Source organism: Staurois parvus, unplaced genomic scaffold (genome assembly GCF_062004578.1).
Source record: "Staurois parvus isolate SC_StPar_1 unplaced genomic scaffold, SC_StPar_1.0 ptg000803l, whole genome shotgun sequence".
Taxonomy (NCBI): domain Eukaryota; kingdom Metazoa; phylum Chordata; class Amphibia; order Anura; family Ranidae; genus Staurois; species Staurois parvus.
In genome coordinates this window covers 48567-73278 of record NW_028318599.1, presented here as the reverse complement: position 1 = coordinate 73278, position 24712 = coordinate 48567, and the positions used below count along the sequence as shown (strand labels likewise).

The 24712-nt window shown below is 44.9% G+C and overlaps 1 protein-coding gene across 1 annotated transcript in view; it reads left to right on the top strand.

Annotated features, from left to right (window-relative positions):
- The window catches only part of LOC149444199 (keratin, type II cytoskeletal 8-like), a 45146-nt gene that overhangs the window by 5675 nt on the left and 14759 nt on the right, over nucleotides 1–24712 (top strand). The window contains exons 2-6 of the mRNA XM_089654824.1: nucleotides 12291–12499; nucleotides 15228–15288; nucleotides 17309–17404; nucleotides 20374–20538; nucleotides 21961–22086. Of these exons, the coding sequence (XP_089510950.1) occupies nucleotides 12291–12499; nucleotides 15228–15288; nucleotides 17309–17404; nucleotides 20374–20538; nucleotides 21961–22086 (657 nt within the window). The remainder of the gene's footprint in view (nucleotides 1–12290; nucleotides 12500–15227; nucleotides 15289–17308; nucleotides 17405–20373; nucleotides 20539–21960; nucleotides 22087–24712) is intronic.

The following is a 24712-nucleotide window of genomic DNA, read 5'->3' as shown; positions in this document are numbered from 1 at the left end:
GCGTGAACATAGGGTGACTGCGTTTTTTGCTACCTCCTTGTAACATCCTCTACCAGCTCCCGAGCCTCTCCTTTTCCTTCTCACTTCCGTTTGTTTAGAATGATCAGTGCATGTTAGTTGTGATCGTTGGCAGTGCTCTATGCACACTGCATATCCCATTGGCCATCTCAGGAGCGAGCAAGAGAGGGTGGCTCCATTTCTACATACAGTGGGACCATAGAGAATGAATGTAGCCACCTTCTAACAGGAAGGTTTGGAGGAAGCTGAGAGCAACAGAAGAGACTTCTCTCAGTTAGGCCTTTTTCACCCGGGCGTTCCGTATGTCTGTTTTTCATCTCTCCGTTTACGGATGAAAAACAGACCCCTATGTATTTCTATGGACTTGCAGATGTAAACGGATGAACATTTTTTTACATCCGTTAATGTCCGCATCAGTTAACATCCGATTTTTTTGAACAGACGTAATACAGATGTCAACGGACCAAAAACAGATGTAGATGGATGAAAACGGATCTAAACTGATGAAGAATGGATGTAAACCAATGTAAATGGATGAAAAATGGATGTAAGTGGAAGAAAAAAAGGATGAAAAAACAGATGACAAAAACGTATGTAAACAGATGAAAAAATGGATGCAAATGGATAAAAATGGATCTAAACGATCTAAACAGATGAAAAGCGGATGTAAACCAATGTAAATGGATGAAAACAAATGTAACCAGATGAAAAACGGATGTAAACGGATGAAAAACGGATGTAAATAGATGAAAACGGATCTAAACTAATGTAAACGGATCTAAACGGATGAAAAACAGATATAAACCAATGTAAATGGATGAAAATCGGATGTAAACAAATGAAAAAACAGATGAAAAACCAGATATAAAAAACGGCTGTAAGTGGATGAAAGCGGATCTAAACAGATGTAAACAGATCTAAACAGATGAAAAACAGATGTAAACCAATGTAAACGGATGACAAAAGGGATGCAAACCAATATACATGGATGAAAAATGGATGTAAATGGATGAAAAACGGATAAAAAAAACAGATAAAAAAAAGATAAAAAAACATGAAAAAATAGATGGAAAAAACAGATGTAAATGGATCTCAACAGATGACAAACGGATGTAAACCAATGTAAATGGATAAAAAATGGATCTAAATGGATGTAAACAGATCTAAACAGATGAAAAATGGATGTAAACCAATGTAAACTAAAGAAAAACAGATGTAAACCAATGTAGGCGGATGAAAAACGGATGTAAAAGGATAAAAAATGGATGAAAAAACATGTAAACAGATGAAAAAACGGATGTAAACAGATGTAAACAGATGAAAAACAGATGTAAAACAATGTAAACAGATGAAAAATGGATGAAAAAACATAAAAAAAGATGAAAAAACGGATGTAAACAAATGAGAAAACAGATGCAAAAGGATGAGAAAACGGATCTAAACAGATGAAAAACGGATGTAAACCAATGTAAATGGATGAAAACGGATCTAAATGGATGTATACAGATCTAAACAGATGAAAAATGGATGTAAACGGATGAAAACGGATATAAACCAATGTAAGCAGATGAAAAACGGATGTAAAAGGATGAAAAAACAGATGTAAACAGATGAAAAAACGGATGTAAATGTATGAGAACCATTGTAAACTAATGAAAAATGAATGTAAATGGATGAAAATGGATCCAAACAGATGAAAACAGATGTAAAACAATGTAAACAAATAAAAAATGGATGAAAAATCAGATAAAAAACAGATGAAAAAACGGATGAAAACGGATGAGAAAACTTATGTAAACCAATGTAAACTAATGAAAAATGGATGTAAACGAATGAAAACGTATGAAAATGGATCTAAACAGATGAAAAACAATGTTAACAGATGAAAAAAATGATGAAAAAACAGGTAAAAAACAGATGAAAAAAACGGATGTAAACGGATGAGAAAACCGATGTAAACGGATCTAAACAGATGAAAAACAGATGTAAACCAATGTAAACAGATGAAAACAGATCTAAACGGATGTAAATGGATCTAAACAGATGAAAAATGGATATAAACCAATGTAAATGGCTGAAAAACGGATGTAAAATGGATGAAAAAAAAACAGATGGAAAAACAGATGGAAACAGATGAAAAACGGATGTAAACCATTGTAAACTAATGAAAAATGAATGTAAACTCATCCGTTTTTTCTTTGAAAAAACATGACTGAACTGAAGAAAAAAAAATGGAATGCCCGTTGGAAGGGACCCTTATGAATACAGACTGGCAGTGGCGTCCCGAGGCAGGTGGGGGTTGGGGCGCCGCACAAGGTGACACCAACTGGAGCGGACCCGCTCCACAAAAAGGTAAGTTGTAAAGAAAGCCAGCGATCCCCGCAGGATGGATCGGATCTGCAGATTGAGCATAACGGATCGGAGTCTGATCCATTATGCTCCCCAATCCGCAGATCCCATCCATCCTGCGGGGATCGTCAGAGGGGGTGTCACCAAGTGTTACCACACCGGGTGACACCAACCCTAGGGACGCCTCTGCAGACTGGAATAGATTTTCTTGGAGTTTAGTGCCCCTCTTTTAGAACACCAAAGCCCTGGGCCAGGTTTGGTCTCCTCCTGCCTACCATTGCGGTCATCCCAATATTTCGCCCTGAACAAACTTCTCCAACGTCTGTTTACTTTGTATACATTGAATTAAAGTCGCAGTTTATCTTCCCAGCCTGGCACTGGGCTCCCGGCAGACCTGGGAACAAGTGTTGCTGTTTGAACCCGTGTGACCCGATAACCGCAGGAGAGGGATTGGCGGGACTCTGGGCAGAGGGAGGACACAGGATAATGGTGGGAAAGCGAAGGTCGGATCCGGCAAATAATGGAGCGATCTTATTTCATTATCTGCCCATTGTGATCGCAGCTCTCGGCAAACACAGCCGGCATAATCCCCGGCCACGGAACCTCCCTGATTGTGTGCCCATCCAAATATTGTCCAAGCCGTGCCAACTCCCCGCTCACCTGGGCATGGCGCCCCCCCCCCTGGCTGTGGGTTGGTGGATTGATATAATCTCTGAGTATATTTGTATTTGATCTCAGTGTACAGAAACCTGCAGAGACTCCTGTGTACAGAATGATCTGATAAGGACACAAATCAGTCAAATGCCCCATACACACGAGCAGAAAATCGGATGAAAAATGCCGCTTTCAAAGCGATCGTGCGATAATCTGATTGTCAGTACGCAGCAATCATCCAAAATAACTTGACCAGCACGAAAAATGTTATCGTACGATACCAGGCCATACAATTTTTATTCTGTCGTATGAGAATCTTTGGAACTTTAGTAACCTCCTCATTATCGATATGACACCACCAGGGGCGGACCGACAACTCATGGGGCCCCCGGGCAATAGGGATCATAGGGCCCCTGTGTCCTTGCCCACACTCAAAAAAGGTACCAGGGGCATCTCATGGGGCCCCCTACTGACCCCGGGCCCTCAGGCAGTGCCCGAGTTTCCAAATGGTCAGTCCGCCCCTGGACCCATATGCAAGAGAAATATATTTCCAATATATTTAGAAAAAAAAATTATATACATGTGACATATATTTACAATATATTGGCCTACATGAATGTATTTTAACACGTATTCCAAAAATGTCATTAAAATATATTTTCCAAAGGCGTATATTTAAAAATATATTTTTTAAAATATGTTTTCCAGATATTTTTGAACATCTAAAAAAAATGCATTTAATCATAGATTTTTAAATATACTTGTAAATGCATTCCAAATGACACTTTGATATATATTGCAGCGTGTGTTCTGAATATATTTTTAATAATATATTCACAAATATATTGAAATATATTTTTGAAATGTATTGAATATGGAAACAAATTTTAGTATTTGAAATATATGTCAATATATTCGGGAAGAATATATTAAGAATGTATTTTTTAAAATATATTTAAAATATATTTTTTTCCATGTGGGCAGCATGCAAAAAAAAAGAAAGAAAATGGACGATCATTCGTCTGATATTCTCAGCATGTATATGGGGCTAACCCAGGTTCACACTTAAGCGTTTTATGCATCATTTTGCGTTTTGCAGAAACGCAGTACAGTCCAATTAACATGATTTCCTATGGGACACGTTCACATCTCTGCGTTTTCACCCGCTGCGTTTCTTGGAAAGGGTCAGGGACCTTTTTGAACACACAAAGTTGCTTTTTGTTTCTATATACTTCAATGGAAACGCTGCAGAAAAGCATGTAGTGCGCTTTTGCTATGTTTTTGCTGAATATAAAAGATGTGGTGAGCGCTTCTTCTATGACAGTAAACTAAGCAGCTAATAGCACTAAAGGAGATCACAACAGCCTTAAGTAAAAATAAATATATAAAAAGTGCAGCGCTAAAAATAACACACAGAAAGTTCGATGTAAAAAAAATTTTGATCTGAAAAAGTTCGATCTAAGATAGGTAATAAAATGTTCATTAAATGATCAATGCAAAAAATTGGACACAGCTATGAAGAATCCGGAACAAATGGCAGAAATGCGCACTCACCGACCGCGCATAGGAAATGCGCATATGTATATTAAATTCCACAGAATGCCGATCTCCCTCAGGAAAGGGGTGTTACCAAGCGATGGTCAGCTGGGCTCACAGAACCTCCTAAGGATCGGAATGGGTCGGCCGGATAAAAGGATCCAGATAAAGGATTCCCTCTTCTGGATAAAGTTGGGAGCTGTGTCTGCTGGCCCCTCAATAAGGGGCAAAGAGTAGGAGAGTACCCATAGTGCAGTATTTCTTAGAGAACTTTATTAATAACAGACTAAGTGCAGGGTGATTCAGTAACAGTGCTGGCAAGTGCCCAAACATAAAATCACATAAAAAACACAGATTACTGACCCTGAATGAGATGGCCGCCAGACCTCCTTGTGGTCTGTGCGGCAATAAGGCGTCACAGGCTGTCAGTTCCTCCTGAGGCCTTTCGTGCTAAGGCACATCATCAGTCTCACCCTAGCTCAGTAGTGTCTCAGTCATCCAACAGCTCCTCTCATAGGTGTGTTCTGCTCTACATCACACCTCGTGGCAGTTTCCTGCCCTTTTTGACCCACTCTTGCGGGCAGGTTAACCCTTTCAGGACCAAGATACCCATTCCTAGATTGTAAGCTCGTAAGAGTAGGGCCCTCTTACCCCTCGTACGTTGTTTGTTGTTGTTGTACTGTGCCATGTATTGTCCCCCCCTATTGTACAGCGCTGAGCAAACCCTTTGGCGCTATATAAACTCGTAGTAATAATAATAATAATAATAATAGTCAAGGTTGGAAACTCTTTCCCACCCAAAATCTCTCCAAGGCTCCAAATTCCAGGTCACATATGAGGATTTAAAAAATCCTGGGAAAGTGGCAAATCAACTTTCACTCCCTATTGGACCTTCCCGGAACCACTCACCCTGTATGGGTGAGAACCCCTGAGTGCTTCAACTGTGCTTGTTTTCATCCCCTTTAAAGGGACTACACCCCAAATAATGGGGGCATATATCTGCCTTGTAGGACCCATCCCTGGCATCCAGCACAAGGACTTCCCCCTTTTTTTTTTATTATTATACAAGGCTTACATTTCCATACTCTTGTTATTGTACATTTGCAGTTTAGCCACAAGAGGGAGCCCTCAATGTCTCAGTGCAATCACTTGTGTTCCAAGCAGAACGCTAAATCTGAGCATGCCGCTCCATGCACATACTGAAAGGAATTCTGTTACGTGAAAAAGGAGGTTTAGAAGTCTTTATTTCTCTGAAATGTTGCTGCAAATCAGAAAATTTCAATAAAAGTTGCCAATTTGTCGCCATTCCTTTTTTTTAAAAAAAAAGTTTGTTGTAATTTTTTAAATATGTATCTTAATTTTTAACATGATTTTCTTTTCTTTTTTTTTTTACAAGGACTACAATTCCATGCTCTTGTTTTTGTACATTTGTAGAACAACCACTAGAGGGAGCTCTCAATAGCTCAGTGAAATTGTGTGCAAAACAGGAAGCTGAGTCTGAGCATACAATGGCTGTCCCTCCATGCACATATTTAAAGTGGTTGTAAAGTCTTACATATACCTGGTGATGTGACTGGCCTCAAGTGATACACAGAGATGAAACTAATCCTCCTACATAAGTTGTACCGGTTTATTTGCCTCCTTCCCTTCTTTAAATATGTTCAAAGTGCTGAAGTTATAAAGCTTGTCTGAGAATTCAGAATTCTCCTGAATTTCAGCAACAGTTCAGAGAAAAAAAATTCTAAACCTCCTTTTTTGCACAGGATTCGATTCCTTTCAATTGGCTGTAAACCTCAGACATGAGATATGAACAAAGCATATCCCTCTATAGTAGTGGATCTCCAAACTGCGGCTCTGGGGCCAGATGTGGCCCTTTGCTTGCTTGTATCTGGATCCTTGGGACACTATTTCATTCACTGATACCAACAATGGGGCACTATTCCTCCCACTGACACCAATGATGGGACACTGTTCCTCCCACTGACACCAATGATGGGGCACTATTCCTACCACTGACATCAATGATGGGGCACTATTCCTCCCACTGATACCAATGATGGGGCACTATTCCTCCCACTGATACCAATGATGGGGCACTATTCCTTCCACTGACACCAATGATGGGACACTATTCCTCCCACTGATACCAATGATGGGGCACTATTCCTCCCACTGACACCAATGATGGGACACTATTCCTCCCACTGACACCAATGATGGGACACTATTCCTCCCACTGATACCAATGATAGGGCACTATTCCTCCACTGACACCAATGATGGGACACTATTCCTCCCACTGACACCAATGATGGGACACTATTCCTCCCACTGAAACCAATGATGGTGCACTATTCCTCCCACTGACACCAATGATGGGGCACTATTCCTCCCACTGACACCAATGATGGGACACTATTCCTCCCACTGACACCAATGATGGGGCACTATTCCTCCCACTGACACCAATGATGGGGCACTATTCCTCCCACTGACACCAATGATGGGACACTATTCCTCCCACTGACACCAATGATGGGGCACTATTCCTCTCACTGACACCAATGATGGGACACTATTCCTCCCACTGACACCAACGATGGGACACTATTCCTCTCACTGATACCAACGATGGGGCACTATTCCTTCCACTGACACCAATGATGGGGCACTATTACTCCCACTGACACCAACGATGGGGCACTATTCCTCCCACTGACACCAACGATGGGGCACTATTCCTCCCACTGACACCAACGATGGGGCACTATTCCTCCCACTGACACCAACGATGGGGCACTATTCCTCCCACTGACACCAACGATGGGGCACTATTCCTCTCACTGACACCAACGATGGGGCACTATTCCTCCCACTGACACCAACGATGGGACACTATTCCTCCCACTGAAACCAATGATGGTGCATTATTCCTCCCACTGACACCAATGATGGGGCACTATTCCTCCCACTGACACCAACGATGGGACACTGTTAACCTACACTGACACCAAGACATTTTCTACTCCAGCTGGCCACAGTCCGGTCCTCCTAAAGTTTGAAGGATAGTAAACTGGCCCTTCATTTAGAAAGTTTGGAGACCCCGCTCTAAATAGTGAGCTGATGTTGAATGACATTGCCATGTGATAATTCGGTGTTGCTCTCTGCAGCATTCTCCTATGAGTCTGGGTTGGGGGTGGAGCCGTGACACTCTGGGCTCACAGGAAGTGAGTTGAGTGCTGCTGGGCGCCATCCAAACCAGAAGACAAGCAGCATGGACTGGAGAGTCTGCAGGGTAACAGCTTCGGCATTCGGGTGAGTATAACTTTTAGAGCTGCTTTTTTTTTTAAACCACTTCGCCCAAAAGGATGTCCTTCTATGTCCTCTGGGTATACCGGGGCCATGGCTGCAGCTTCATGCATCCTCCCGGAATCATGTAGGCAGTGGGCTGTAATGTAAAAGTGATCCTAGTGGCTAATTAGTCGCTGGATTGCTTTTACAAGCGGGGGAAGGGGGTTTCCCCCGCAGCCTTCTTCTACCTTCCAGGGCTCTCCTATCCCACTGGCAAGCCCGGGACTGAAGCTGGTGGTTCTGCTGGTTGACCGTAGATATGACCAAGGAGCAGAACATCCCTGATCATCTCTATGGTCTAAGAAACGGGAAGTGATGAATATTTTGTCAATTCCTGTTTCAGTCCCATGTACACAGGCCATTACCAGATGATTTTGAAGGCAGAGGAGAGGCGAGGGGTCTAATAGACCCCAGATGTCTCAGTAAAAGGGACCTGTCACTGCTCATGCTATCACAAGGGATGTTGTTCATTCCTTGTGATAGCAATAAAGTTGATTTTAAAAAAAGGCGAATGCATATGTAGGTCGTGCACGCATATGTAAATGGTGTTCACATCACACATGTGAGATGTCACTGCAAACGTTATAGCGAGAGCAATATTTCTAGCACCAGACCTCCATGTAACTCTAAACTGGTAACCTAGAAAGGGTTTTAAAGCATTGCCCGTGGAGATTTTTAAGTACCATAGCTTGTCGCCATTCCACGAGCGTGCACAGTTTTAAAACGTGACGTGTTAGGTATCTATTTACTTGGCATAACATCACTTTTATACTTTACCAAACAATTGGATGTCATATTGTGTTTTTTTGCAATAAAAAGGTATTAAAATGTATTTTTTGCTCAAAAAATTGTGTTTGAAAAACCGCTACGCAAAGACCGCGTGACATAAAAAATTGCAACGCCCACCATTTTCTTCTCCAATGGCTCTGCTTAAAAACATACACTATATTGCCAAAAGTATTGTCCCCGCCCTCCCAATCATGTGATTCAGGTGTTCCAATTCCCTCCATGGCCACAGGTGTATACAATCAAGCCCCTAGGCATGCAGACTGCTTCTACAAACATTGGTGAAAGAATGGGTCGCTCTCAGGAGCTCAGTGACTCCAAGCGTGGTCCCGTGATAGGTGGCCACCTGTGCAATAAGTCCATCCGTGACATTTCCTGGCTACTAAATATTCCACGCTCAACTGTTAGTGGGATTATAACAAAGTGGAAGCAACTGGGAACAACAGCAACTCAGCCACCAAGTGGTAGGCCATGTCACATGACAGAGCGGGGTCAGTGCATGCTGAAGCGCACAGTGCGCAGAAGTCGCCAACTGTCTGCAGAGTCAATAGCTGAAGACCTCCAAACTTGGTGTGGCCTTCAGATGAGCCCAACAACAGTGCGTAGAGAGCTTCATGGAATGGGTTTCCATGGCCGAGCAGCTGGATCCAAGTCTTCCATCACCAAGTGCAATGCAAAGCGTCAGATGCCGTGGTGTAAAGCACGCCGCCACTGGACTCTAGAGCAGTGGAGACGTGTTCTCTGGAGGGACCAATCATGCTTCTGTCTGGCAATCCGATGGACGTGTCTGGAATTGGCAGTTGCTAGGAGAACGGTACTTGCCTGACTGCATTGTGCCAAGAGTAAATATTGGTGGAGGGGGGACTCTGGTGTGGGGTTGTTTTTCAGGGGTTGAGCTTGGCCCCCTAGTTCCAGTGAAGGGAACTCTTAAGGCGTCAGCATACCAAAACATTCTGGACAATTTCATGCTCCCAACTTTGTGGGAAGAGTTTGGGGATGGCCCCTTCCTGTTCCAACATGACTGCGCACCAGTGCACAAAGCAAGGTCCATAAAGACATGGAGGAGCCAGTTTGGGGTGGAGGAACTTGACTGGCCTGCACAGAGTCCTGACCTCAACCCCATAGAACACCTTTGGGATGAATTAGAGCGGAGACTGTGATCCAGGCCTCCTCCCCCGACATCAGTGCCTGACCTGACAAATGTGCTTCTGGAAGAATGGTCCAACCTTCCCATAGACACCCTCCTAAACCTTGTGGACGGCCTTCGCAGAAGAGTTGAAGCTGTTATAGCTGCAAAGGGCGGGGCCAACTCAATATTGAACCCTACGGACTAAGACTGGGGGGCCATTAAAGTTCATGTGTGTGTAAAGGCCGGCTGACCAATACTATTATTATTATTATACAGGAATTATATATATATTATTATTATTATACAGGATTTATATTATTGTTATACAGGATTTATATTATTATTATACAGGATTTATATTATTATTATACAGGATTTATATATTATTATTATACAGGATTTATATAGTGCCAACAGTTTGCTCCGCGATTTACAATATAACGGGAGACAATACAGCAACAATACAGTTCAATACAAGAGGGATAGGAGGGACCTGATCCTTGGAGCTTACAATCTATTGGCAATATAGTGTATATTATTTTTGTGGGTTCTAAGTAATTTTCTAGCCAAAAAGCTGATTTTTACATTTATGTGAGAAGTGTCAGAATAGACTTGGGAAGGAAGCAAATTGTATTTTTTTGCCTTCCTCTGGTATAGGATTATACATTTTTTTTTTTTTTAATGGTTGAACTGGATGGACTTTTGTCTTTTTTTCAGCCAGACTAACTATGTAACTATGTATTTTATTTTTAATATCTTGAGCGGTCTCTTCTTTTTTTCCAATAAATAAACCGAATATTCAGAATCCTGCATAACCATAATTATAAAAAAAAGATTCTCAGTGCCATCTAGTGGATACATTTTACATTGCAGTGAGGACTTGCGATGCAATTGAGTGCTGTCCAGCACGCAGTATATATATATCAGGGGCGGACTGACCATTTAGCCACTCGTGCACTGCCCAGGGTCAGTAGGAGGCCCCATGAGATGCCCCTGGTATCTTTCATTGGCCTTTTCATGGGCTTTTTTGGGTGTGGGCGAGGACACGGGGGCCCCATAATCCCCTATTGCCCGGGGCCCCATGAGTTGTCAGTCCGCCCCTGATATATATATATCTATATATATAGATATATATATCTATATATATATACACTGCGTGTTGAAATGAGTTTTTATTACAAAGTAAATGAAAAATATTTTTAAAAATAAATTTCAAATATACTGTATGTCTTTAAAAATACAAATCTACATTTTTGTATGTATATATATTGAAATATATTTTTAAATATATTGAATTATGGCCAAAATTGTAGCATTTCAAATATATGTCAACATATTTGGGAAGAATATTTTTAAAATATATTTCAAATATATTTTTCTTCCATACGGTTTATAGTAGCAAAAATGCTGCTTTTTGCTTTTAAAAAAGTCCCTGACCCTTTCCAAAAATGCAGCAGCTCAAAAAAGCATCAATGTGAACGTGTTCCATAGGAAACCATGGTAAATGGACTGTAATGGGTTTCTGCAAAAAAGAAAAAGGCACTAAAAAATGCATAGGTGTGAAAGGAGTCTCAGTATAATTTGTCATAGATACACTTTATATATCCATTGCTTCCTTGTCTTCTAACACTTGTGCCTGAGCCACACACCAGATCCGGGTTGTAATTTGGTTCTTTTACTTTAAATGTAATTTTTGTGCTATTCACCCTGAGGTCATCACAGAGGACAAGGGGGCGATCTTTACGTCTGGAGGAAAAGAGATTTAATCTCCAAACATGGAAAGGTTTCTTCACAGTAAGAGCTGTGAAAATGTGGAATAGACTCCCTCAAGAGTTGGTTGTGGCCAGCTCAGTGGATTGCTGTAGGAAAGTCCTGGATTCTTTCTTGGATACACAGAATATAACTGGATATAACATTTATAGGGAAAGTTGATCCAGGGAATATCCGATTGCCTTTCGGGGGATCAAGAAGGATTTTTTTTTCCCCAGCAGGAGCAAATTGGATCGTGCTTTGCTGAGTTTTTGCCTTCCTCTGGATCAACTGTGGGTGTAGGATTATAACTTTTTTTTTTTATGGTTGAACTGGATGGACTTTTGTCTTTTTTCAGCCAGACTAACTATGTAACTATGTATTTGCGTAATGCGATTGCCACCTGCACAATGTGCTGTGCCTCTGGGCCCCATAGCAGATGCATGGTCTGCTCTGACTTTAGTTGCCCCCCTAGCAGGGGCAGACTGACCATTTGGAAACTCGGGCACTGCCCGAGGGCCCGGGGTCAGTAGGGGGCCCCATGAGAAGCCCCTGGTACCTTTTTCATAGGCTTTTTTGAGTTTGGGCAAGGACACAGGGGCCCCATGATCCCCTATTGCCCGGGGGCCCCATGAGTTGTCAGTCCACCCCTGCCCCTTAGTCTTCAATAGTCCTGCAGCCGTCGGGATTCTAGTAACTGATATCTGCCTACTTCTAGGTACGGGAGCTGGAGAGGCAGAACAAGATCCTGAAGACTCAGCTGAAGCTGCTGAAGGACAAAGACAGCTACAAGTCCAACATTGACCAGATGACGTCGGCGTCGAGCAACCACCTGAAGCAGCAGATAGACGCATTGCTGCATGAGAAGGACAAGCTGCAGGCCGAGCTGCAGAACATGCAGGCTGTGGTGGAGGAGCTGAAGAGCCGGTAACTGCTGTGCTAGTCTTTCTATATTTTTTTCATCAGTTTAGTCATGGTTTTTCCAAGAAAAAACAGATCAGTTTACATCTGTTGTTATCTATTTTTTCATCCGTTTTTCATCTGTGTTTTGTCTGTTTACATTCATTTGCATCCATTTACATGTCCCGTTTAAATCTGGGTTTTGTCCGTTTACATGTTTTTGTCCATTTACATCCGTTTTTTTACAGAAGCTGTTTGTGTTACGACACTGCATCACTTTAACTGACAATTGCGCGGTCATGCAACACTGTACCCAAATGAAATTTATGTCCTTTTTTTCCCCCCACGAATTGGGCTTTATTTCAGTGGTATTTGTTCGCCTGTGTGTTTTTTAATTTTTTGCTCTATAAAAAAAAAAGGCCGACAATTTTGAGAAAAAAAACAATATTTTGGACTTTTTGCTATAAAACATGTCCAGGAAAAAAATTTAAAAAATCAAATTTCTTCATAAATTTCAGCCAAAATGTATTCTGCGACATGTCTTTGCTAAGAAAATCCCCCAATACGTGTAAATTAATTGGTTTACGTGAAAGTTATAGCGTTTACAAATGGCGGGAAAGATACTGGATTTTTTTTTTATACTAATAATAGCAGCGATCAGTGACCTATGGCGGCGATCAGTGACCTATGGAGGGACTGCAGGACTGCGGCGTACATTCTGACACTGGGGGGGGGAACTGACTTGAGGTCACTGATATCCCCAGTGACACCAATGCAGTGATCAGTGCAAAAAAAAAACACTGACACTGTACTAATGGCACTGGGGAGGAAGGGGTTAACATTGGGAGGCAATGAAAGGGTTAACTGTGTGAGGGGAGTGTTTCACTAGGGAGAGGGGGTGTGTACTTCACTGTTCCGGAAGGCTGTGATCAGCGATCTGGGACAGTGTGCTGGGAATTGACAGGGAGAAGAGCTGTATTGAAAACAATGCAGCCTTCCTCCCCGTCAGTGTTTGCCAGCAATCGCCGGGCTCCGCTGGGTAATCACCAGCCGGGACCTGTGGCCTTGATCGATGCCACAGGTAGGGCGGTCGCGTGTCTCGCGTGCTCCCTACCCGGAAATGCAGGATCGCATTTAATACGTGATCCTGCACACAGAGTCCACCTTGTAGCAGTATATGTACTGCGGGCGGTCTCCTAGTGGTTAAAGAAAAATAGGGTTTTCCTCCGTTCAAAAAAAAGGGATGTTAACAGATACGGACATTAACGGATGTAAACAGTTGATCATCTGTTTACATCTGCAAATCCATAGAAATACATTGGTGTCCGTTTTTCATCCGTAAATGGACAGATGAAAAATGGACAAAGGGAACGCCCATGTGAAAGGGGACAAAATCTGCACCACCCAGTGGCCAGCAAGAAGGAACATGCTCATCTAAAGGAATGCTGGGGAACTGATCTTTCAATGGGTGGCTGCAAAGTTGAGAGCAGAATGAATCCTAGATGCATGAAGTGAAACGAACATCTCACAGACAAAAAAAAGCAAAAAAAACAAAAACAATTGATGGGTTTTGACCCTTCCCTACGTAAAAACAAAAAAGAAAAAGTTTTGGCTATACACTTTAATATTAGTAAAAGATTTCCAGTATATTTCAACATTCCAATAGTACATACAGTATCTCCCAGAAGTGAGTCCACCCCTCCCCCGGACTGTATACAATGTATGTATATATATATATATATATATATATATACATATACATACATACACAGTATCTCCCAGAAGTGAGTCCCCCCCTCACATGTTTGTAAATATTATATCTTTTCATGTGACAACAATGAAGAAATGACACTTTGCTACAATGTGACGTAGTCAGTGTACAGTTTGTATAACATGTAAATTTGCTGTCCCCTCAAAATAACTCAACACACAGCCAGTAATGTCTAAACCGCTGGCAACAAAAGTGAGTCCACCCCTAAGTGACAAGGTCCAAATTGGGCCCAATTAGCCACCCCCCCCCCCAGTGGGTGCGATTGTGATGCGGTGCGGAATTCACACTGAAAACTGAGAATTTCACTGCGAATTCCTCACCGCATCAGTGTGAACCGGGGCTAAAAGATCAAATAAAACCAGCTTTGGCTGAAATATTTACCTTCCGTGCAGAGGTTTTCCCTGCAGTACTCTTTTTCTAGCACTAGATATCCTGTGTCTGATGACCAGCACCTCTGAGCCCAGGTCATCCTGAACTCAGCCCCAGCCCGTGACTGGACAGTGAATGGAGAAGCAGCAAGTGAGAAGCTCATTTCTCTGTCACTCTGCTCTCTCCTACTATCAGTTTTCCAGCTGATTGGCTCCTTATACTGCTTCTTCCTCCCACGCTGCAGCCCTGCTGTACAAGGAGGCTGATACCAGGTTACATTCAGGTACTTCCATGGCTTGTATGTGACATATGCAGGGGCAGACTGACAACTCATGTGGCCCCCAGGCAATAGGGGTTCTTGCCCAAACTCAAAAAAGCCTATGAAAAAGGTACCAGGGGCATCTCATGGGGCCCCCTACTGACCCCGGGTCCCTCGGGCAGTGTCTGAGTTTCCAAATGGTCGGTCCGCCCCTGGACATATGTTTCTTGATGTATTCATGATGACACGGTTGCATGCGCTTGTGTATTTTGTAGCTTTAGCTGTTGTCCTCGGTGACCCCCCCGGGACAGGACACTAACTGTGATCCTCAGATAACTGCCGCTCCTGTTTTGCAGATATGAAGATGAGATTAACAGAAGGAACCAATTAGAAAACGATTTTGTATTGACCAAGAAGGTTGGTATTCTCCTGCATGACACCAGGGCTTCGCTCTCAGCATTGCTGCCTGGCAGCGCTGAGCTCCTTGGTTCAGTTCCCTCCAGGGCTCTGTCTATAGAGATCTCTGAGATTTCTCACACCTTCCATAACATGTGACTAGGATGACCAGCTTCTGCACAGTTGGCCTTTTTCATCAGGGGCCCCACACTTTTCAATACGGGGGCCACTTTGTGCATTTTACAAATATTCGCAGACCAAAAAAATGTGTTTTAAAATTGATTTATTACTGAGAGCTTTTCCTTAATGAGGATGATGTGACTAAAGTGACAGAGAAAAAACTTCAGTAAACCAAAGAAAAAGAATTACAAATAAACGTGAGCCCATCAGAGTTCCCCCCACATCAGGGTCCCCATCAGAGCCCCCCTTATATCATGGACCTTATGAGAATCCCCCTTACATCAGGGTCCCCATCAGAGTCCCCCCTTACATCATGGACCTTATGAGAATCACCCCTTACATCAGGGTCCCCATCAGCATCCCTCCCTTACATCATGGACTCATGAGAATCCCCCCTTACATCATGGACCTTATGAGAATCCCCCTTACATCAGGGTCCCCATCAGAGTCCCCCCTTATATCATGGACCTTATGAGAATCCCCCTTACATCAGGGTCCCCATCAGAGTCCCCCCTTATATCATGGACCTTATGAGAATCCCCCTTACATCAGGGTCCCCATCAGAGTCCCCCCTTATATCATGGACCTTATGAGAATCCCCCTTACATCAGGGTCCCCATCAGAGTCCCCCCTTATATCATGGACCTTATGAGAATCCCCCTTACATCAGGGTCCCCATCAGCATCCCCCCCTTACATCATGGACTCATGAGAATCCCCCCTTACATCAAGGCCCCATCAGAGTTCCCCCTTACAGTAGGGTCCTATCTGAGTCTCCCCTTACATGAGGGTCCCCATCAGAGTCCCCCCTTACATCATTGACCTTATGAGAATCCCCCTTACATCAGGGTCCCCGTCAGAATTCCCCCTTACATCATGGACCTTATGAGAGTTACCCCTTACATCAGGGTCCCCATCAGAGTCCCCCCTTACATCATGGACCTTATGAGAATCACCCTTACATCAGGGTCCCCATCAGCATCCCCCCTTACATCATGGACTCATGAGAATCCTCCCTTACATCAGGGCCTGCTCAGAGAGCCCCCTTACAGAATGGTCCTATCTGAGTCTCCCCTTACTATAGGGTTCCTGTCAGAGTCCCCCTTACATCAGGGTCCTCATCAGAGTCCCCCCTTACATCATGGACCTCATGAGAACCCCCCTAAATTAGGGTCCCCATCAGAGTTCCCCCTTACTTCAGCATCTCCATCAATGTCCTCACATCAGAGTCCCTGTCAGAGCCCCCCTTACATCAAGGTCACAGTCAGAGTCCCGTTTACATCATCGTCCCCATCAGAGTCCCCCCTTATATCAGAGTCCCTATTAGAGCCCCCCCTTACATCAGGGTCCCCATCAGAGTTCCCCTTACATCAGAGTCCTCCCTTACATCAAGGTCCTCATCAGAGTTCCCCTTACATCAAAGTTCCCCCTTACATCAGGGTCCCCATCAATGACCCCCTTGCATCAGAGTCCCTGCCAGAGCCCCTTTATATCAGAGTTGCCATCAGAGTCCCCCTTACATCAGACTCCCTATCAGAGCACCCTCACATCATAGTTCCCATGAAAGTTCCTCTTAAATCAGAGTTCTCCCTTACATGAGAGTCCTTATCAGTCCCTCTTACATCAGGGTCCCCATCAGAATTCCCCCTTACTTCAGAGTTCCCATTAGAGTCCCCCTTGCATCAGAGTCCCCACCAGAGTCCCCCCTTACATCAGAGGGCTGGATAAAATGTTGCATTGGATCGTAGTTTGAACATTGCTGCTTTAGACTGTCAGCTCCTTTGGTCACTGGGACTAACATGAATGGTTCTATATACTCCGTAATATCATGTAAAAGTGAATTCTTTGTCTGTGTCTGGCAGGATCTCGATGACACTTACCTGAACAAGGTGGACAATGAGTCCAAGCTGGACAGTCTGACGGATGAAATTGAATATCTAAAGCAGGTCTATAAGGAGGTAATGGAATCTCTTTTCTGATTGGTGGCTCTCGGCCACATGCAGAACATTTTCCATTTTACTTATGGATAAAAAACGATTTCAATTGTCAAAAGTATTGGGCCGCCGGCCTTTCCACACACATGACCTTTAATGGCCCCCCAGTCTTAGTCTGTAGGGTTCAATATTGAGTTGGCCCCGCCCTTTCCACGCACATGACCTTTAATGGCCCCCCAGTCTTAGTCCGTAGGGTTCAATATTGAGTTGGCCCCGCCCTTTCCACGCACATGACCTTTAATGGCCCCCCAGTCTTAGTCCGTAGGGTTCAATATTGAGTTGGCCCCGCCCTTTCCACGCACATGACCTTTAATGGCCCCCCAGTCTTAGTCCGTAGGGTTCAGTATTGAGTTGGCCCCGCCCTTTGCAGCTATAACAGCTTCAACTCTTCTGAGAAGGCCATCCACAAGGTTTAGGAGGGTGTCTATGGGAAGGTTGGACCATTCTTCCAGAAGCACATTTGTCAGGTCAGGCACTGATGTCGGGGGAGGAGGCCTGGCTCGCAGTTTCCGCTCTAATTCATCCCAAAGGTGTTCTATGGGGTTGAGGTCAGGACTCTGTGCAGGTCAGTCAAGTTCCTCCACCCCAAACTGGCTCCTCCATGTCTTTATGGACCTTGCTTTGTGCACTGGTGGGCAGTCATGTTGGAACAGGAAGGGGCCATCCCCAAACTCTTCCCAAAAAGTTGGGAGCATGAAATTGTCCAAAATGTCTTGGTATGCTGACGCCTTAAGTGTTCCCTTCACTGGAACTAGGGGGCCAAGCCCAACCCCTGAAAAACAACCCCACACCATAATCCCCCCTCCACCAAACTTTACACTTGGCACAATGCAGTCAGGCAAGTACCGTTCTCCTGGCAACCACCAAACCCAGACACGTCCATCGGATTGCCAGAGAAGTGTGATTAGTCACTCCAGAGAACACGTCTCCCCTGCTCTAGAGTCCAGTGGCGGCGTGCTTTACACCACGGCATCTGACGCTTTGCATTGCACTTGGTGATGTAAGGCTTGGATGCAGCTGCTCGGCCATGGAAACCCATTCCATGAAGCTGTCTACGCACTGTTGTTGGGCTCATCTGAAGGCCACACCAAGTTTGGAGGTTTTCAGCTATTGACTCTGCAGACAGTTGGGCAATTGCGCGGTCATGCAACACTGCATCCAAATGAAATTTACATCCTTTTTTCCCACAAATGGAGCTTTCTTTCGGTGGTATTTGATCACCTGTGCATTTTTAGTTTTTTGTGCTATAAAAAAAAGACCAGCAATTTTGAAATAAGACCCAATATTTTTAACTTTTTTGCTATTAAACATGTCCAGTAAAAAAATTTTAAAAATCTAATTTCGTCATAAATTTAGGCCAAAATGTATTCTGCTCCGTGTCTTTGCTAAAAAAAAAAATCCCAATACGTGTAAATTAATTGGTTTACGTGAAAGTTATAGCATTTACAAATGGCGGTATAGATTCTGGACTTTTTTTTTCTACTAGTAATGACGGCGATTAGCGACTTATAGCGGCACTGTGGCGGACATTCTGACACTGGGGGGGGGGAACTGACTTGGTGTCACTGACATCCCCAGTGACACCAATACAGTGATCAGTGCTAATAAAAAGCACTGACACTGTACTAATGACACTGGGCAGGAAGGGGTTAACATGAGGGGCGATCAAAGGGTTAACTGTGTGCTGTTTCACTATGTGCTGTGCTTCAAACTGTAAGCACACTGCTTTGTATGGCTGTGCTATGCAGAGCCATACAAAGCAGTGTGCAGGAGTTGACAGGGGAGAGATCTGTATTGTTTACATACAGGTCTCTCCTCCGTCGGTAATACTACTCGGAGATGGCCGCGTGCTGGTTGGGAATCACCGGCCGGGACCCCGTGATTGACAGCCAAGGCTGTGAATGGCGACACGGGGAGGGCGCGGAATGGCAAAATCAGGTATATATATACGTGATTTTGCGTACCCATGCTATATTTGTGTATTTTTGCTATAGGGCAGTGCGGAGCTGCTTAAAGCCCAAGCATTAAAAAAAAAAACCTGCAGGTGCTCTGCCTGCAATACTCAACCCCTCTCTGGGGTTGTCAACTTGCATTAATTGCTATTATCCACTAGATGTCCTCAGTCTTCCCAACCAGATGACCTGGAGGACTGAGGGCTTACTGTGAGTGCAGAACAACTCTGACCGACCCTTGGGAGAGCATCTAGATACATACAATGGTGCACAGGGTTCTCTGCATCACTGAGAGCTGTCTTCTGCCTGGAGACATCTGGAAAGCTAAGTATGAAAACACAAATAAAAAAAAATAATGTTGTGGGAAGCGGCACTGGGAGCAAAGGAAATAAGTCTGGAGTTGGGCTTTTACTGCAGTGGAGGTTCCGTTGCTGTCTGGCAGGGGTGCCTAGATCACAAGACTGGCTTAACACAATGCAAGAATTTAACCAACTAAAAGAGTTCTCATTAGGGACCGAGAGGACAATAAAAACCTAACAGAGGTTCTAGTTCTGTAGGAGCTCCTCGGAACATGAACAAATCGTATGCAATATTTCCTGCCCACATGACTGATCCAAAATACCATTTTATATGTATAGAGGACATGCATGTTCTCCCTGTGCCTGCGTGGGTTTCCTCTGGGTACTCCGGTTTCCTCCCACACTCCAAAGACATGCTGGTAGGTGAATTGGCTCCTGTCTAAATTGTCCCTAGTATGTGTATGTATGAATGTGAGTTAGGGACCTTAGATTGTACGCCCCTTGAGGGTTAGGGACCTTAGATTGTACACCCCTTGAGGGTTAGGGACAGATGTGAATGTACAATATATATGTAAACTGCTGTGTAAATTGATGGCGATATATAAGTACCTAAAATAAATAAATAATATACAGACACACAATACAAGGCCACCAATTGGCTCGCTGTTCTCTTTGTTTTTAGGAAATAAACGAGCTCCAGTCCCAGGTGCACAATGACAAGGTGACCGTGGAGCTGGACAACAACCGAGACCTGGAGATGAAGCACATTATGGATGATGTCCGGGCCCAGTACCAGACCATGGCGGAGAAGAGCCGCCAGGAGGCCGAGCACTGGTACAAGAGCAAGGTACTGCCACCCCCTCGCTGATTCCCGCTCCAGAAATGCTCAATTATTCAACATTTACAGCGAGCGGCAATAGAAGAAATGGCAACTAAAGAGGCGAGGAGAGGGCTAGATCCAGAGACAAGAGGGGGCTATTTTTCGCTACTCTAAGGGCTCATTTACACTTGCTTCAAATTTAACGCACATTAAAGAGCCTACCGCTTCAGCATGCTTTGGTGATGCTTTGGTGATTATTTTTTGAAGCCTTAATGAAGTTTGGTAAATGCTCTGTGTGTTGATTTCTATTTGTTTTAAAGGGGCCCAGTTTAACCCCAGCTCTATAGTACCCTCACTCAGCAGATCCACAGCTCATTGGTACTCTTGTTCAGCAGATCCCCTGCTCAGTAGTACCCCCATCTCTACTGATCCCCCCACTCAGTAGTAACCCCCAGCTCTGATGATCCCCCGCTCAGTAGTAACCTCCAGCTCTACTGATCCACCCATTCAGTAGTAACCCCCAGCTCTGACGATCCCCCACTCAGTAGTTACCTCCATCTCTGCTGATCCCCCGCTCAGTAGTAACCCCCACCTCTGCTGATCCACCGCTCAGTCGTAACCCCCAGCTCTGACGATCCCCCACTCAGTAGTAACCTCCATCTCTGCTGATCCCCCGCTCAGTAGTAACCCCCACCTCTGCTGATCCACCGCTCAGTAGTAACCCCCAGCTCTGCTGATCCCCCCGCTCAGTAGTAACCCCAGCTCTGCTGATCCCCCCGCTCAGTAGTAACCCCAGCTCTGCTGATCCCCCACTTATTAGTAACCCCCAGCTCTGACTGATCCCCCTCTCAGTAGTAACCCCCAGCTCTGCTGATCCGCTGCTCAGTAGTGACCCCCAGCTCTGGCTGATCCCCCTCTTAGTAGAAACCTAAAGCTCTGCTGTTCCCCTGCTCAGTAGTAACCCCCAGCTCTGCTGATCCCCCACTCAGTAGTGACCCTTCAGCTCAGCTGATCCACCGCTCAGTAGTAACCCCCAGCTCTGCTGTTCCCCTGCTCAGTAGTAACCCCCAGCTCTGCTGATCCCCCACTCAGTAGTGACCCTTCAGCTCAGCTGATCCACCGCTCAGTAGTAATCCCCAGCTCTGCTGATCCTTGCTCAGTAGTAACCCTCAGCTCTGATGATTCCCCGCTCAGTAGTAACCCTCAGCTTTGCTGATTCTCTACTCAGTAATAACCCCCACCTATGTCTGAACTCCCACTCAGTAGTGACTCCCAGCTCTGCTGATCCCCTGCTCAGTAGTAACCTCCAGCTCTGCTGATCCCCTGCTCAGTAGTAACCTCCAGCTCTGCTGATCCCCTGATAGTTGTAACCCCCAGCTCTGCTGATCCTTTAAAAAAGGAAGGTCCAGTGTTATTTGGTATATAATATTTTTGGTTTTGGTTTTTCAGATTGATGACATGATGAATCAATCTAAACGCACCAATGATGAGCTGAAGGCGCTGAAGAACGAGCTGGCGGATTTACACCGCATGATACAACGCGTCAACAGTGACAATGAGGCCCTGAAAAATCAGGTATTTACAGTAAAGGTGTTTGGAGTGTTTAATCGGATCATGAACACACAATTCTATTTTCTGTAAAAACAGCTAAACTGACCGCAGATAATCGCAGGTGATCGCACAGCGTGAATGACACCATTGAAAAATCATTTAGAAATCTCCTCGAAATGATTATAAATTGTTTAACGGTGCCAATGTGAATGGGGCCTTATGTAGCCTCAATACAGTGGTCCTCAACCACCGAGACATGGCCTCCCCTCCTCCAGGTCTCCAGCCAGCTGCAGATCATTTTAGCCCCCCATGGTGCCTCCCAGCTCCCACGGTGCCCCCAACCTCCCATTATTGCCCACAGTTCCCCTCAACCTTCCACAATGTCCCCGGGCTCCCTAAAACCCCTAGCCCCCACAGTGCCCCTAGCAACTCTGACAGCCCTCAGCCCCCACAGTGCCCCCAAACCTCCAAGAGTGTCCCACAGTGCCCCTAGCACCTCTGACAGCCCTCACCCCCCACAGTGCCCCCAACCTCCCATTATTGCCCACAGTTCCCCTCAACCTTCCACAATGTCCCTGGGCTCCCTAAAACCCCCAGCCCCCACAGTGCCCCCCCAACCTCCCAGAGTGTTCCACAGTGCCCCTAGCAACTCTGACAGCCCTCACCCCCCATAGTGCCCCCCAACCTCCACGAGTGTCCCACAGTGCCCCTAGCACCTCTGACAGCCCTCAGCCCCCACAGTGCCCCCAACATCCAAGAGTGTCCCACAGTGCCCCTAGCACCTCTGACAGCCCTCAGCCCCCAGAGTGCCCCTCAACGTCCAAGAGTGTCCCACAGTGCCCCTAGCAACTCTGACAGCCCTCAGCCCCCACAGTGCACCCCAACCTCCCGTAGTTTCCCCCTAGGAGTCCTTAACCCAACAGTGCCCCCCATCCTGCAGCACAGCCTCCGACCTCCATAGGGCCCCCAAACTGTAACAGTTTGTCACAGTGTCCCCCCCAACCTCCTACAATACTTCCCAGCCTTCTCCAGAGTCCCCTAACACACTTGACAACCCCCATCTCCACCACAACATCACCAGCCCCATCCATTCCCATTCTCATACTTTTATGAGTATAAATATATTGGGGCATGGAAGGATTTGGAAGAATTTACCAGACTGGTCTCAAACAGGTTGGGAACCACTGTCCTAACATACTCCATTTTTCTAGGGTGACAACACTGCTCAGTATGGTTGTTAATCTATGATAGGAAGTGTGTTGATGGCAGGATTGCCATGTTTAAATGAAGGAAAAAGAGTGTAAAAAAAAAAAAAGAAAAATAATACAGCCACCACATCGGAGGGTTTGGTAAGCTGGTACAATTCATTTTTTGTTCTTTAAAGATTATTTAATTGTCTTTTTTTATTCTGCTCCTCAACTCTCTATACAGCGGTCTATTCCAGGGGTCTCCAAACTTTCTAAACAAATGGTCAGTTTACTATCCTTCGCATGTTAGGGAGGCCTGACCAGGACCAGTGGGAGTAGAAAATACCCCATCATTGGTATCAGTGGGAGGAATAGTGCCCCATCCTTGGTGTCAGTGGGAGGAACAGTGCCCCATCATTGATATTATTGAAAGGAATAGTGCCCCATCATTGGTGTCAGTGGGAGGAATAGTGCCCCATCCTTGGTGTCAGTGGGAGGAACAGTGCCCCTTCATTGGTGTCAGTGGGAGGAATAGTCCACCATCATTGTTGTCATTGGGAAGAATAGTGCCCCATCATTGGTATTAGAAGGATTAGAGCCCCATCATTGGTGTCAGTGGGAGGACTAGTGACCCATCCTTGGTGTCAGTGGGAGGAACAGTGCCCCATCATTGGTATTAATGGAAAGAATAGTGCTCCTTCATTGGTGTCAGTGGGAGGAATAGTGCCCATCACTGGTGTCAGTGGGAGGTATAGTGCCCCATCATTGGTGTCAGTGGGAGGTATAGTGCCCCATCCTTGGCGTTTGTAGGAGGAATAGTGCCCCATCATTGGTGTCAGTGGGAGGAATAGTGCCCCATCATTGGTGTCAGTGGGAGGAATAGTGCTCCATCCTTGGTGTCAGTGGGAGGAATAGTGCTCCATCCTTGGTGTCAGTGGGAGGAATAGTGCCCCATCCTTGGTGTCAGTGGGAGGAATATTAGTTATTTATTTCAGGTACTTATATAGCGCCGTCAATGTATGCAGCGCTTTACACATATATATTGTACATTCACATCAGTCCCTAACCCTCAAGGGTAAAGTATAGTGTCCCATCCTTGGTGTCAGTGGGAGGAATAGTGCTCCATCATTGGTGTCAGTGGGAAGAATAGTGCCCATCACTGGTGTCAGTGGGAGGAATAGTGTGCCATCATTGGTGTCAGTGGGAGGTATTGTGCCCCATCCTTTGCATCAGTAGAAGGAATAGTGCTGCATCATTGGTATTAGTAGAAGGAATAGTGCCCCATCCTTGGTGTCAGTGGGAGAAATAGTGCCCCATCATTGGTATCAGTGGGAGGAATAGTGTCCCATCATTGGTATCAGTGGGAGGAATAGTGCTCCGTCATTGGTATCAGTGGGAGGAATAGTGCCCCATCATTGGTGTCAGTGGGAGGAATAGTGCCCCATCATTGGTGTCAGTGGGAG